The sequence below is a fragment of the Panulirus ornatus genome, chromosome 59 (assembly GCF_036320965.1).
Source record: "Panulirus ornatus isolate Po-2019 chromosome 59, ASM3632096v1, whole genome shotgun sequence".
NCBI classification, from domain to species: domain Eukaryota; kingdom Metazoa; phylum Arthropoda; class Malacostraca; order Decapoda; family Palinuridae; genus Panulirus; species Panulirus ornatus.
In genome coordinates, this window is record NC_092282.1 from 21212112 (window position 1) to 21229492 (window position 17381).

At 49.0% G+C, this 17381-nt stretch overlaps 1 protein-coding gene and 1 long non-coding RNA gene across 2 annotated transcripts in view; both read left to right on the plus strand.

Annotated features, from left to right (window-relative positions):
- LOC139767227 (uncharacterized) overlaps positions 1–17381 on the plus strand; it is a 191158-nt gene that overhangs the window by 34902 nt on the left and 138875 nt on the right. The gene's annotated exons all lie outside the window — the stretch shown is intronic.
- LOC139767226 (cysteine dioxygenase type 1) overlaps positions 10613–17381 on the plus strand; it is a 130362-nt gene continuing 123593 nt past the window's right edge. Inside the window, exon 1 of the mRNA XM_071696369.1 lies at positions 10613–10910. Coding sequence (XP_071552470.1) covers positions 10741–10910 — 170 coding nt within the window. The 5' untranslated portion in view covers positions 10613–10740. The remainder of the gene's footprint in view (positions 10911–17381) is intronic.

The window sequence follows — 17381 nt, forward strand, 5'->3', positions numbered from 1 at the left end:
ATGGTACAATCACCCAGAACTGGATACCCATAGGGGGCTGGACACCTGCATAATGTACTATGGTACACCCACTCAGGGCTCGACACCTGTGTACCGTACAATGGTACACCAACCCAAGACCGGACATGTGTAGTGTACCATGGTACACACACCTAGGCCGTACACATGAGTGCTATACCAAGGAACGCCTATTCTGGGCTGGACAGCTGTGTACTGAACCATGGTACACCCAACAAGGACTAGACACCTGTGTCCTGTACCATGGCACTGTACCTCACTCACTCAGGGCTGGACACCTGTGTACTGTACTATTATACACTCACTCAGGGCTGGATATCTTTGTATTGTACCATGGTACACCCACCAAGGACCGATACCTTTGTACGGTACAATGGTACACCTCCCCAGAGATAGACACCTGTGTACTGCACCATGGTACATCCATCTAAGGCCGAACACCTGTGTACTCTATGGTACACCTGTCTAGGGTCGGACACCTTTATAATGTATCTTGGAACACCCACATATCGCTGGACACCTGCGCACTATACCATGGTACACCCACCCATGGTCGGACACCTGTGTACTATACCATAGCAAAATAGGGCCGGGCAGCTGTGTATTGTACCATGGTACACCCAACCAGGGTTGGACATATTTGTACTGTACCATGGTACACTCGCCCTGTTCTGGACACCTGAATACCATGGTACACCCACCTAGGCCGTACACATGAGTGCTATACCACGGAACACCTATCCTGGGCTGGACAGCTGTGTACTGAACCATGGTACACCCAAAAAGGACTAGACACCTGTGTCCTGTAACATGGCACACTCACTCAGGGCTCGACATCTGTGTACTGTACATTTGTACACTCACTCAGGGCTGGATATCTTTGTATTGTACCATAGTACACCCACCAAGGACCGATACCTTTGTACGGTACAATGGTAAACCCACCCAGAGATAGACACCTGTGTATTGCACCATGGTACATCCATCTAGGGCCGAACACCTGTGTACTCTACTATGGTACACCTGTCTAGGGTCGGGCACCTTTATAATGTGTCTTGGTACACCCACATATCGCTGGACACCTGTGTACTATACCATGGTACACCCACCCATGGTCGGACACCTGCGTACTATACCAAAGCAAAATCTTGGGCCGGGCAGCTGTGTACTGTACCATGGTACACCCAACCAGGGCTGGACATATTTGTACTGTACCATGGTACCCTCGCCCTGTTCTGGACACCTGAATATCATGGCACATCCACCTAGGCCGTACACATGAGTGCTATACCACGGAACACCTATCCTGGGCTGGAGAGCTGTGTACTGAACCATGGTACACCCAACAAGGACTAGACACCTGTGTCCTGTAACATGGCACACTCACTCAGGGCTCGACACCTGTGTACTGTACTATTGTACACTCACTCAGGGCTGGATATCTTTGTATTGCATCATGGTACACCCACCAAGGACCGATACCTTTGTACGGTACAATGGTACACCCACCTAGAGATAGACACCTGTGTATTGCACCATGGTACATCCATCTAGGCCGAACACCTGTGTACTCTACTATGGTACAACTGTCTAGGGTTGGGCACCTTTATAATGTATCTTGGTACACCTACATATCGCTGGACACCTGTGTACTATACCATGGTACACCCACCCATGGTCGGACACCTGTGTACTATACCATAGCAAAATCTAGGGCCTGGCAGCTGTGTACTGTACCATGGTACACCCAACCAGGGCTGGACATATTTGTACTGTACCATGGTACACTCGCCCTGTTCTGGACACCTGAATACTGTACCATGGTGTACCCACTCTGGGCTGGACACCTGTGTACTGTGCGATGGTACATCAACTCAGGGCCGGACATCTGTATACTGTACCAAGTAACATCCACCCAGGGCTAGATGCCTGTGTACTGTACCATGATACCCCCATCCATGGCCGGACACATGTGTAATGCACTAAGGAACATCCATCAAAGGCTGCACACCTGTATACTTTACCATGGTACACTCACCCAGGGCTGGACACCTGTGTACTGTTACAAGGAACCAAGGAACATCCACCTATGGCTGTTCACCTGTGTACTGTACCATGATACACCCAACCAGAGCCGGAAACCTGTGTGCTGTACTGAGGAACATCCACCCAGGGCTGGCCACCTGTGTACTATACCAAGGAACACCCTCCCAGGGCTGAATACCTGTGTACTCTACTTAGGAACATCCACTCAAGGCTGCACACCCTTATACTGAACCATGGTACACCCACCCAGGGCTGAACACATGTGTATTGTAAGGAACCAAGGAACATCCAATAAGGGCCGGACACCTGTGCACTGCACCAGGATAAACCCAACCAGGGCCTAACACCTGTGTACTGTACTGAGGAACATCCACCCAGGGCTGCACACTTGTGTACTGTACCACGGTTCACCTACCCAGGGCTGGACACCTGTATATTGTGCCAATTAACATCCACCTAGGGCAGGATACCTTTACTGTACCATGGTATACCCAGCTAGGGTCGGAAACCTGTGTACTGAACCATGGCACACCTACCCAGGGTTTGACACCTATCTACTGTATCACAGTATACCCAACCAGGGTCGGACATCTGTGTACTATACCATAGCACACCCATCCAAGGCCGGACAGCCGTGCACTATACCACAGTATACCCACCCAGGGCTGGATATACGTGCACTGTACCATGGTACATTCGTTCAGTTCTTGACATCTGTGTCCTGTACCATGGTACATCCACCAAGGACCGCACACCTGTGTACTGTACTATGGTACACCCAATCAGGGACAGACACCTATGTACTGTACCACGGTACAGGGCTGGACCACACCTATGTAGTGTACCAAGAAATACTCACATAGGGCTGGACACCTGCGTACTTTACCATGGTACATCCAACTAGGGACGAACACCTGTGTACTATACCATGGTACATCCACTCAGGGCCGGACAACTGTATAATTTACCAAGCATCATCCACCCATTGCCGGACACTTGTGTTGTACCATGATACACCCATCCACCCAGGGGTGGATACCTATGTACTGTACCAAGGCACAACCACCATGGCCGAACATTTGTGTACCATACCAAGATACATCTAACCAGGGCCAGACACCTGTGTACTGTACCAAGGAACAACCACCTAAGGCTGCACACCTGTATACTGTACCATGGTACAACCACCCAGGGCTGGACACCTGTGTACTGTATCAAGGAACATACACCCAGGGACGGATACCTGTGTACTCTACCATGAAACACCCAATCAGGGCCGGACACCTGTTTACTGTAGCAAGGAACATCCATTCAGGGCCAGATATCTGTGTAATGTACGATGGTACACCCACCGAGGGTCGGACACTTGTGTACTGTACCGTGGTAAACCCATCGAAGGCCGGATATCTGTGTACTGTATCAACGAACATCTACCCAGTGCCGGACACCTGTGCACTGTACCATGGTACCCACCCAGGGTTGGACACCAGTGTACTGTACCAAGGAACATCCAGCCATGGACGGACACCTATGTACTTTACCAAGGAACATCCTCCCAGGGCCGGATACCTGTGTACTCTACTTAAGAACATCCACTCAAGGCTGCACACCCTTATACTGTACCATGGTACACCCATCCATGACTGGACACATGTGTTCTTTATCAAGGAACTAAGGAACATCCAACCAGGGCCGGACACCTGTGTACTGCACTGAGGAACATCCACCCAGGGCTGGACACCTGTGCACTGTACCATGGTCCATCCTCTCAGGGCCGGATACATGCGTTCTTTACCAAGGGACATCCACCCAGGGTTGGACACCTGTGCACTGTACCATGGTACATCCACCCAGGCCGCACACCTGTTTACTGCGCCAGGAACATCCAACCAGGGTTGGACAGCCTGTGTAATGTGCCAAGGAACACCCATCCAGTGCCGGATACCTGTGGGCTGTACCATGATACACCCACCTCAGGCCGGACACCTGTGTACTGAACCATGGTACACCCTCCCAGGGCTGGACACGTGTACTGTACCATGGTATATCCAACGAGGGCTGGACTTCCGTGTACTGTACCATGGTACACCCACCCAGGGTTGGACACCTATTTACTGTACCATGGTACAACCACCCAGAACTGGTCACCAACACAGGGCTGGACACCTGCATGATGTACTATGGTACACCAACCCAGGGCTCGACACCTGAGTAATGTACCATGGTACACCAACCCAAGGCTGGACATATGTGTACTGTACCATGGTACACCCACCTAGAGCGTACACATGAGTGCTATAACAAGGAACAATCATCCAGTGCTGGACAGCTGTGTACTGAACAATGGTACACCCACGAAGGACTGGACAGCTATATCCTGTACCATGGTACACTCATCCAGGGCTGGACACCTTTGTATTGTACCATGGTACACCTACCAACGACCTATACCTTTGTACGGTACAATGGTACACCCACCCAGATAGACACCTGTGTAATGCACCAAGGAACACCCACCCAGGGCCGAACACCTGTGTGCTCTGCTATGGTACACCTACCTAGGGTCGGTCACCTGTATACTGTACCTTGGTACACCCACCTAGGGCTGAACACCAGTGTACTATACCATGGTACACCCACGCATGGTCGGGCACCTGTGTACTATAAAATAGCAAACCCATCCAGGGCCGGACATCTGTGTACTATACCATGGTACACCCAACCAGGGCTGGACATATTTGTACTGCACCATGATACACTCGCCCAGTTCTGGACACCTGTATACTGTACCATGGTGCACCCATCCAGAGCCGGACACCTGTATACTGTACCAAGGAACATCCACCCAGGGCTAGACACCTGTGTACTTTACCATGATACACCCATCCAGGGCCGGACACATGTGTAATGTACTAAGGAACATCCATCCAAGGCTGCACACCCTTATACTGTACGATGGTACACCCACCCAGGGCTGGACACATGTGTATTGTATCAAGGAACCAATGAACATCCAACAAGGGCCGGTCACCTGTGTACTGCACCATGATACACCCAACTAGGGACGGACACCTGTGTACTGTACTGAGGAACATCCACCAAGGGCTGGACGCCTGTGTTCTATACCAAGGAACATCCTCTCAGGGCCTGATACCTGTGTACTCTACTTAGGAACATCCACTCAAGGCTGTACACCCTTATACTGTACCATGGTACACCCACCCATGGTTGGACACATGTGTATTGTATCAAGGAACCAAGGAACATTCAACAAGGGCCGGACACCTGTGTACTGTACTGAGGAACACCAACCCACGGCTACACACTTGTATACTGTACCATGGTTCTCCTACCAAAGGCTGGACACCTGTGTATTGTACCAATCATCTGCCCTGAGCCGGATACCTGTGTACTGTACCATGGTATACCCAACTATGGCCGGACACCTGTATACTGAACCATGGCACACCCACCCAGGGTTTGACACCTGTCTTCTTTATCATGGTTGACCCATCCAGGGTCGGACATGTGTACTATACCATAGCACACCCATCCAGGGCTGAACAACGTCCTGTACCATGGTACATCCACCCAGGGCCGGACGCCTGTGTACTGTACTATGGTACACCCAACCAGGGACGGACACCTGTGTACTGTGCCATGGTACATCCACACAGGGTTGGACACCTTTCTAATGTACCAAGGAATATCCACCTAGGGCTGGAGACCTGTGTACTGTACCAAGGAACATCCACTCACTACCGGACAGCAGTGTACTGTAAAAAGGAACATCCACCCAGGGTTGGACACCTGTATACTGTACCATGGTACATTAAACTAGTGCCGGACAGCAGTGTACTGTACTTGGCAAGGAACATCCACCCAGTGTTGGACACCTGTGCAGTGTACCAAGGAACATTCACCCAGTGTCAGACACCTGTGTACTGTACCATGGTACATCCACCTAAGGCTGGAGACCTGTGTACTGTACCAAGGAACATCCATATAGGGCTGGAGACCTGTATACTGTACCAAGGAACATCCACTCACTACCGGACAGCAGTATACTGTAGAAAGGAACATCCACCCAGGTTGGACATCTGTGTACTGTACCATGGTACATTAAACAAGTGCCGGACAGCAGTGTACTGTACTTGGCAAGGAACATCCACCCAGGGTTGGACACCTGTGAACTGTACTATGTTATATCCACCCAAGGCCGGACACTTGTAGACTGTACCATGGTACATCCATCTAAGGCCGGACACTTGTGTACTATACCATGATACACCCACCCAGGGCTGGACACCCGTGTACTGTACCATGGTACACCCGCTCAGGGATGTACACCTGGTACTGTGCCTTGATACACCCACCCAGGACTGGACACCTGTGGACTGCACCATGGTACACCTACTCAGGGCCGGACACCTGTGTACTGTAACATGGTATACCCAACCAGGGCTGGACAACTGTGCACTGTACCATGGTCCCCCTAACCAGGGCCAGACATTTGTGTAATGCACCATGGTACATACACCCTGGCACAGACACCTGTGTACCTTACCAAGGAACACTTACCCAGGGCTGGACACCTGTACACTGTACTACTGTACACCCACCCAGAGCCGGGTACCTTTGTACTGTACCATAGTACACCCACACAGGGTCGGATACCTTTGTACTGTACCATGGGACACCAACCCAGGGGTGGACACTTTGTACTGCACCAGGGTACAACCACCAGGTTCGCACACCTGTGTACTGTACAATGGTACACTCATCCACGGCCGGACACTTGTGTACTGACGAAGGAGGGACACCTGTGTACTGTACCTTTGTACATCTACCAAGGGTTGAACACCTGTGCACTGTACCAAGGATCATTCACCCACTGTCGGACACATGTGTTCTATACCAAGGAACATCCACATAAGACCGCACACCTGTGTACTGTACCAGGGAACATCCACTCAAGGCTGTAGACCTGTGTACTACACCATGGTACATCCACTCAGTGCCGGACAGCACTCTACTGTACCAAGGAACATCCAGCCAGGGTTGGAAGCCTGTGAATTATACCATGGTACATCCACCCAGTGCCGGACAGCAGTGCGTTACATCAAGGAACATCCATCCAGGGTTGGACACTTGGGTACTGTACCAAGGAACATCCACCCAGGGTTGGACACCTGTGTACGGAACCATGATACATCCAACCAGTGCCAGTACAGCTGTACTGTACGTGGCAAGGAACATCCGCCCAGGGTTAGACACCAGTGTACTGTACCCTGGTACATCCACCCAGTGCCGGGCACTTGTGGACTGTGCTATGGTACACCCACCTATGGCCGGACACCTGTGTACTGTACCGTGGTAAACCCAACTAGGGCTGGACATCCGTGTACTGTACCATGGTACACCCACTCAGGGCTGTACACATGTCTACTGTGCCTTGGTACACTCACCCAGGACTGGACACCTGTGGATTGTACCATGGTACACCCACCCAGTGCCGGACACCTGTGTACTGTAACATGGTATACCCAACCAGGGCTGGACAACTGTGCACTGCACCATGGTCAACCCATCCAGGGCCGGACACTTGTGTGCTGCACCATGGTGCACACACCCAGGCACGGACACCTGTGTACCGTACCAAGGAACACTCACGCAGCGCTGGACACCTGCGCACTGTACTATTGTACATCCAACCAGTGCCGGACACCTTTGTACTGTACCATGGTACACCCACACTGAGCCGGACACCTTTGTACTGTACCATGGCGCACCCACCCAGGGCTGGACACCTGTGTACTGTACCAAAGTACATCCATCCAGGTTCGGACACCTTTGTCCTGTACCATAGTACACCCATCCATGGCTGAAGACCTGTTTACTATACCAAGGAATATCTAACCGGGGCTGGAGATCTGCGTACTGTACCTTGGTACACCCACCTAGGCCTGGACACCTTTGTACTGTACCACAGTGCACCCACCCAGGCCTGGACACCTGTGTACTGTACCATCTTCCACCCACCCAGGGATGGACACCTGTGTACTGTACCATCTTACACCCACCCAGGGCTGGACACCTGTGAACTGTACCACAGTACACCCACCCAGTTCAGGAGACCTGTGTACTGTGCCATGGTACACCTAACCAGGGCCGGACACTTGTGTACTCTACCAAGGAATACTCAACCAGGACTGGACACCTCTGTGCTGTACCATGGAACATCAACCAGGGCTGGTCACCTGTGTACGGTTCCAAGGGACACCCACCCATGGCTGGACACCTCTGTACTGTACCATGGTACATCCACCTAGGGCCATACACCTGTGTACTGTACTATGGTACACTCACTCAGGGTCGGACACCCTTGTACTGTACCATGGGACATCCACCTAGGGCCGGACACCTATGGACTGTACCATGGTGCATCCATTCAGGGCCAGACACCTGTGGACTGTACCATGGTACACCTACCCAAGGCTGGACAGCTGTGTAATGTATCTTGGTACACCCGCCCACGCCCAGACACCTGTGTACTGTACCATGGTATATCAACCTAGGATTGGGCACCTGTGTACTGCACTATACACCCACCTACGGCTGTACTCCCGTGTGCTGTACCAATTAACAACTACCCGGGGTTGGATACCTGTGTGCTGTACCATGGTACACCCACTCAGGGCCGGACACCTGTGATCTGTACCATGTTACATCCACCCAGGGCTGAACACCTGTGTACTGTACCATGGCACACCCACCCAGTTCTGGACACCTATGTATTGTACCATGGTACACTCACCCAGGGCTGGACACCTGTGTACTGTACCATGGCACCCTCACCCAGGGCTAAACACCTGTGCACTGTACCACAGTACACCCATCCAGATCTGGATACCTGTGTGCTGTACCATGGTACACCCACCCAGAGCCAGACACCTGTGTACTCTGCCAATGAACACTCAACCAGGGCTAGACACCTCAGTACTGTATCATGGAACATAACCCATCGCTGGACACCTGTGTGCTGTACCAAGGGACACCCACTTAGGGCCGAACACCTGTGGTCTGTACCATAGTACATCCACTCAGGGTTGGTCACCTGTGTACTGTACCATTGTACACCTACACAGGGCTGGACACCTGTGTACTGTACCTTGGTACACCCACCCAGGGACGTACACCTGTGTACTGTACCATGGGACATTAACATGCCGGACACATATGTACTCTAACAAGGAACACTCATACAGGGCTGAACATGTGTTCTGTACCATGGTACACCCACCCAGGGCCGGGCGCCTATGTACTGTACCATGGTACACCCACCTCAGGCCGGACACCTGTGTGTTGTACCATGGTACACCCATCCAGGGTCGGACGCCTGTGTACCGTACCATGGGACACCCAACCAAGGCCGGGCACCTGTGTATTGTACCATAATACACCCACCTAGGGCCAGACACCTGTGCACCATAATCACCATATTGCACTAACATAATGCAAAATAAGAATAACCATAACACACCGCTCCATCATATAACATTACACTTCCACAGACTACATCATGTTCTTCACATCATTACACGCGCCTCAAACTGCATTATATTGGCCATACACTTCAACATTCCACTAGGCAGTTCCCCATACATATGTTGAACAATGAAGGACGTAATTGGTCCGTTGGGTTTGCCCTCACTTAAAAAGTGTTAATGGAACTGGCTGTCCTGAAATCTTTCAATAACCATATGACTGTTTTCTTTTTTTGTTTTCGGCTGAAAATACAAAATTATAGTTTCTCCGTCGCTTACCCAGGCAGACTGGGTGTTTTGGCTCCCTGGTGATGACGCAGACAGAGGGATGTGCGTATCTTGTGAAGCACAGACTCCAATTTCTCGCGACAGTCGTCGATAAGCCATAACCCTCATTCAAGTACTGTCATTTGCATGACAACACAGATGTCAACTGCTAGTAGACTGACACAGATGTATGTGTTGACTTTCGAAGTTAGCACTGCGTAGGGAAATATTGATTGATCGACTTGATTTCGTTCAAGTCGTGTCGCATTAAGATTGGCGTGTGTTTTCGAATTGAACAATGGTTGTACAGTGTAATGATTACTACAGAATTCTCTTCAAGATTTTTTTTCGGTTCAGCAAAGGAAGTTAACGAAGGGATGATATATCTTTACAACTTTGTTCATATCATTATGAAATTTTTCGAAACAAAATGACTGTATTCGGCTTGCCACGGGTAGTGGAGCCGTCAGCCAATGAGATCCCTGTAAATAGTGGGCTCGTATGTGACGTCACGTTAAAGGCCAATAATGTAAATACTAATATATTTACATCCATACGTATTGATAAGATATTGTTAACATGGTACTTGGAAGATACGCAGAACTACAATTGATAGGGGATCACGTGAAAAGGAACAGTTTCTGATATTAGCATGATAACTGCTAAAATCAATAGCAGCTGAGCTAGTGTCTGGAGATATCTAGCATCTACCCTCCCACAGGCCAAGCCGGGAATGTAAAGGGTGTTGCTGCCTTATACCGGGTGTAGTATCTTGCTGCGATTTGGCCGTTTAAAGCGACAGTACCGCCTACTATCATACCACCAGTTCTTGACACTCTACACGGCGCCATAGAAGCTCAACATGGAGGTGACACGTGCCCAGCCAATCAACTCCTTGAACGATCTTATCCAGGAGCTTCACAACGTGTTTGAGAGTGAATGCATAAACGTTGATTATGTTCATGACATCATGGCCAGCTACAAGTCCAACCCTAGCGAGTGGAAGAAATTCGCCAAGTTTGATCGCTATCGGTAAGTTTGCTATTGAAGTCTGACGTTTAGCATTTTTTGATGTCACGAGTCTTAAGGAAGGTACAACTGTATTGCTGGAATATATCATGGGCTATTGTATATTCCCCCCCCCCCAAAAAAAAAAACTGGCCTTAAGGAAAACGTTTTGCAAACATCGAGTTGCATGTTGATTTGTTTACCTTAATTGAAGTAGAGAAAGGAATGTTTAGGTAAGAGCTCTGTGTCCATCTGCATGCTGGACGGTAGTGCTGTGTTCGTACAAAGAGGGGCGTAATTTTCCTATGATGATTAGTATAAGTATGTGCTATACGGAAAACATTTGCAGTGTCATCATGTAAAATGCTGACGCCTAAGAGCTACAGAGAGTTATTACAACATTTTCTTTTCGAATTGATATTACGGAAAAGTGACCAGATTTTCTGGAGTTAGAAAGGAGAATGTCTCATTGATATTGATAAAGAAAGTAAAAGAAAACTTTGTTACAGGATTTGACTTAGAAAATCGTAACAAATCCCTCGTCTTGTACTATCATAATTACCCAACCCTCAACGCGTCCCTTGGCTTTAGGACTAGGCAGTGCAATATATTCGGTAAAAATTTAAGTACAGTTATATATTTGAAAAATCCTGATGCTATTTCCTCAAGGTAGAGATAATCCTACACCTTTGTAAACATCAATAGTTTTACCTATTGCCTTTTTCTGTAGCCAGTAGAATTGCAGTTCGTTTTATTCATAGGTAGACAAAGGAAAAATTGTACATTTACCCACATTTTTGACTGGCACAATGAACAACAGGTTACAGAACAAAAAAAGTAGCTACCTTATGTAGGAAAATAACCGAAAGTTTCATCGTAATGGTTTTTTTTCACTGGATGAAATCTGATACAACTCAGGAATGGATTTTACAGAATAGAATTCCAGACGCTTCTGCTCTGGTCGGATAGTTTTTACTTACTGTTTTTGAATTGGGCAATAGGGAACCATTGTGTTCATTTTCACGAAAAACGGGACATTTTCCCGTCCCCTGGAGCTTCAAGGGAATAAATAGCAAGACAGATACTTCAAAAGCAAAACCTTCTGCCGAAACCGGGACGTTTGACACTTTCCCTTCCAAGATCGTTTCCTTGGCAGGCAGGCTAGTGGGAGGTGGGATGGACGCGCGGGAGCATCACTTATAGTTACAGGCCAACACTATATCTCTACATTACTGTATAATTCATTACCATTCTTTGTACCTACACATATTGTCATCACACAATTTGGTATCACGTACTGCACCATGCAGTACCACACTTTACTTTTTACGCCATCATACACTACACCACAAACCCACATGCATCACCAAGTCATCCGGTCACATGCACCCTCACTCACGCCACCAAAACATGCTGAAGTGCTATCCAGAGCACAACGACACCATCATGGGAATTTTGACGAACATTAGTTTGGGCTAAATCTTCATAATTCAGTTGGGAATATGTAATCCCAATATATTCCACGTAGAATCCCAGCGTTTCATGTTCATAAGGAGTAGGTTAGGTCGGAATAAGCTTATTATAGAAACCCTGACGACATTCTACAGCCGAAAAGCGTACACACACACACACACACACACACACACACACACACACACACACACCTAACTTCTGTCAGGTGTGTGTCTGTGGGTGTGTATGGGTGTACGGGAATAGGAGTAAAGACATGTTCATATTCATTTAGAATAAGGTTAAGAGACTGGGCGTAAAACAAAATTTGTAATCGCATACATACTGTATATCGTGTAGTGTTAGGGTTACAGACCACTACTCGCACGAGCCTGCCCGGGTACGGGTTAGCATGGGTTCGAATTTTGGCGTGGCTGTCGGCCTACACCTAACCCAGATGCTCACCCTACCCTTGAGGCTCGTCGATGTTAGGAAGGTGTGTGTGTGTGTGTGTGTGTGTGTGTGTGTGTACACGGGTAAAGCCAAGGTATATATAAGAAGCGGGGCAACATGAGCAAAAAACTCCGTCCTCTTAACACACAAATAATGACAAAACGCTGCGCAGCAGCATTCCACATCATACTTTATATATCCACGTTTCATCATCGCATGCCACAGCCACACTTCACCATCACACGCTACACAGCCACACTTCACCATCACATACTATACAGCCACACTTGACCATCACACACTATACTGCCACACTTCACCATCACACGCTACACAGCCACACTTCACCAACACACACTTCACAGCCACACTCCACCATCACACCACTACATAGCCACATTCCACCATCGTACACTACATAGCCACACTACACTATCACACACTACACAGCCACACTCCACCATCACACACTACATAACTACACCACAGTCACAAACTACACAGCCACACTCCACCATCACACACTATCACATGCTACACAGCCACACTCCACCATCACACACTATCACATGCTACACAGCCACACTTCACCAACACATACTACACAGCCATACTCCACCATCACACACTACAGAGCCGCACCACCATCACACACTACAAAGCCACACCACAATCACACACTACACAGCCACACCACCATCGCACACTGCATAGCCACACTTCACCAACACACACTACACAGCCACACCACCTTCACACACTGCACAGCCACACTCCAACATCACACACTGCACAGCCACACTCCAACATCACACACTACACAGCCACACTCCAACATCACACACTACGCAGCCACACTCCACCATCACACACTACACAGCCACACTCCACCATTACATGCTACACAGCCACACTTCACCATCACACATTACACAGCCACACTTCACCATCACACATTACACAGTCACACTTCACCATCACAGTACACAGTCACACTCCGCATTCATTTCACCATCACACGTGACACAGTCACACTCCACCATCACACACTGCACAGCCACACTGCACCATCACTTACTACACAGCCACATTGCACTATCACACTACACAGCCACTCCACCATAACATAATACACAGCCACACTTCACCATCGTACACTACACAGTCACACTCCACCATCACACACTACATAGGCACACTGCACCATCACACACTACATAGGCACACTTCACCATCACACACTACATAGGCACACTTCACCATCACACACTGCACAGCCACACTTCACCATCACACACTACATAGGCACACTTCACCATCGTACACTACACAGCCACACTCCACCATCACACACTACATAGTCTCACTGAACTATCACACGCTACAAAGCCACACTCCACCATCACGCGCTACAAAGCCACACTCCACCATCACACACTACACAGCCACACTCCACCATCACACACTATACAGCCACACTCCACCATCACACACTACACAGCCACACTCCACCATCACACACTATACAGCCACACTCCATTATTACGCACTACAAAGCCACACCTCGCCATCACACACTACACAGCCACACTCCACCATCACACACTATACAGCCACACTCCATTATTACGCACTACAAAGCCACACCTCGCCATCACACACTACACAGCCACACTCCACCATCACACACTATACAGCCACACTCCATTATTACGCACTACAAAGCCACACCTCGCCATCACACACTACACAGCCACACTTCACCATCACACACTACACAGCCACACTTCACCATGATACACTAAACCGCCACACTTCATCACACACTGCACAGCCACGCTCCACCGTCACACACTACACAGCCACACCTCACTGTCGCACACTACACAGCTACACTCCACTATCACACATTACAAAGTCACACTGCACCATCACTCACTACAAAGCCACAAACCCCCGTCACACACTACACATACACACTCCATCATTACGCACTACACAGAAACACCTGTCACACTACACAGCCTGCACTTCACCATCACACACTACACAGCCGTTCTTCACCGTCACACACTATACCGCCACACTGCACCATCACACACTACACAGCCACACTCAACCATCACACACTACACAGCCACACTCAACCATCACACACTACACAGCCACACTCAACCATCACACACTACACAGCTGCACTTCACCATCACAAACTACACAGCCACACTTCACCATCACACTCTGTACAGGCACACTCCACCATCACACACTACACAGTCACATTCCACCATCACACTCTACACAGCCACTCTCCACCATCATAAACTACACAGCCACACTTCACCATCACACACTAAACATCCGCACTTCACCATCAAGGACTCCATAGCCACACTGCACCATCACACACTGCACAGCCACACTCCACCATCACATAGTACACTGCCACACTCCACCATCAAACACTATACAGCCTCACTTCACCATCACACACTGCACAGCCACACTTCACCATCACACACTACATAGTCACACTGCACCATCACACACTACATAGTCACACTGCACCATCACACACTACATAGTCACACTGCACCATCACACACTACATAGTCACACTGCACCATCACACACTACGTAGTCACACTGCACCATCACACACTACATAGTCACACTGCACCATCACACACTACATAGTCACTCTGCACCATCACACACTACATAGTCACTCTGCACCATCACACACTGCACCATCACACACTGCATAGTCACATTGCACCATCACACACTACATAGTCACACTGCACCATCACACACTCCATAGTCACACTGCACCATCACACACTACATAGTCACACTGCACCATCACACACTGCATAGTCACACTGCACCATCACACACTACATAGTCACACTGCACCATCACACACTACAAAGCCACACTCCACCATCACTTAGTACACAGCCACACTCTATTATTACGCGCTGCACAGCTGCATTTCACCACCACACAGCCACACTCCATATCAGTCATTACACAATGCCATCACACACTACATAGTCACACTGCACCATCACACACTACAAAGCCACACTCCACCATCACTTAGTACACAGCCACACTCTATCATTACGCGCTGCACAGCTGCATTTCACCACCACACAGCCACACTCCATATCAGTCATTACACAATGCCATCACACACTACATAGTCACACTGCACCATCACACACTACAAAGCCACACTCCACCATCACTTAGTACACAGCCACACTCTATCATTACGCGCTGCACAGCTGCATTTCACCACCACACAGCCACATTCCATATCAATCATTACGTGCTGCACAGCTGCATTTCACCACCACACAGCCACACTCCATATCAATCATTATACACTGCGCGTGATGAGAGAGTGGTGGATGACTCTGGATATCGACTGTAGACTTTTAATTAAGAGATTGGATGAAGTGAAGCAGACCTGCTGGCTGGTTCGCGGTGGCCGAGCTTGTAAGGTGTTTGATCCAGGGCGGACAGAGTTCGCCGGAACATTGAACTCCCCCCACAGCCACAGAACCGTCCTGGTCATAGTAATATAAAGCTTAGAATATGTCTAGGAAGGTGAGTCGTTGCAAAGGGAGCTAGCAAGTTCACCATAGGGTATTGTTAAAGCGTGGAGAAGGACTTGACAGACATTGTCCCCCAGGTTATTCCTGCCGCACATCGGGGGAACCTGTTTTTCTTACGGTGTTTGTGGTTCTGCCGTCCGTTGTGATGTCATTGTCCGATGTTGCGTTGGTCGTCAAGGTTTGAGTGACTGAACTGGTTTGGTTATTTTGTTGTGGTAACTGCTTACTACAACATGAATGGAAGAGAAGATCGTGTTCATAACAGTGAGGCGTTGTGTGTGTGTGTGTGTGTGTGTGATGTTACTGTGGGGTGGGGCGGGGCGGGGCTGGACGGGGCGTCGCGGGGAAAGCCAGGCCGGATGTGTAGCGGTGGCCGGAGCCGAGCTGTGCCACTCCCTGAGCCAGCAACAGTTTAGTGTGGCTATTAACCTGCACTGCACCTTCTCCCTTGTACTGTTCTAGCCCACACGAGTCACAACTGTGAGTTTATAATTCCTGAAGATAATAAGTTGTCGAAAAATGATTTGTCCTTTTCTTTTTAAGGGGGTGACAGGCTATAGCTACCGCCTTCCAGTCCTTGATTTTTTTTCTTTATGTTGAAGGTTCCAGTCACGGACAGAAGTCCACATGAAGGCTGGGACTTAATTGAAATATAGAGAATTATGAAACGTAAAAAGAAACAGCAATGGAAAGTATTTACGAATTTCGGAGAAAGTGAAAAACCTGTCTTTTGAAACGTACCAGGTCATAATTATTGGGGGAGACATGAGAAGGTAGAGAGCTCCAAAGCTTCGACGTGTAGGGAAACAAGCAGGTATCAAAACGGCCTACCCTTAAGTTGTTGCTGGCCATACAATAATCGTGTGACGCAGCAGCTTGCCAAGTATTGCGTAGTCTAGATAGTGGTGTGGGCACGCAAGCACCCAGCTCTCAGGAGCAAAAACCAAAGTAATACCTATAGAAG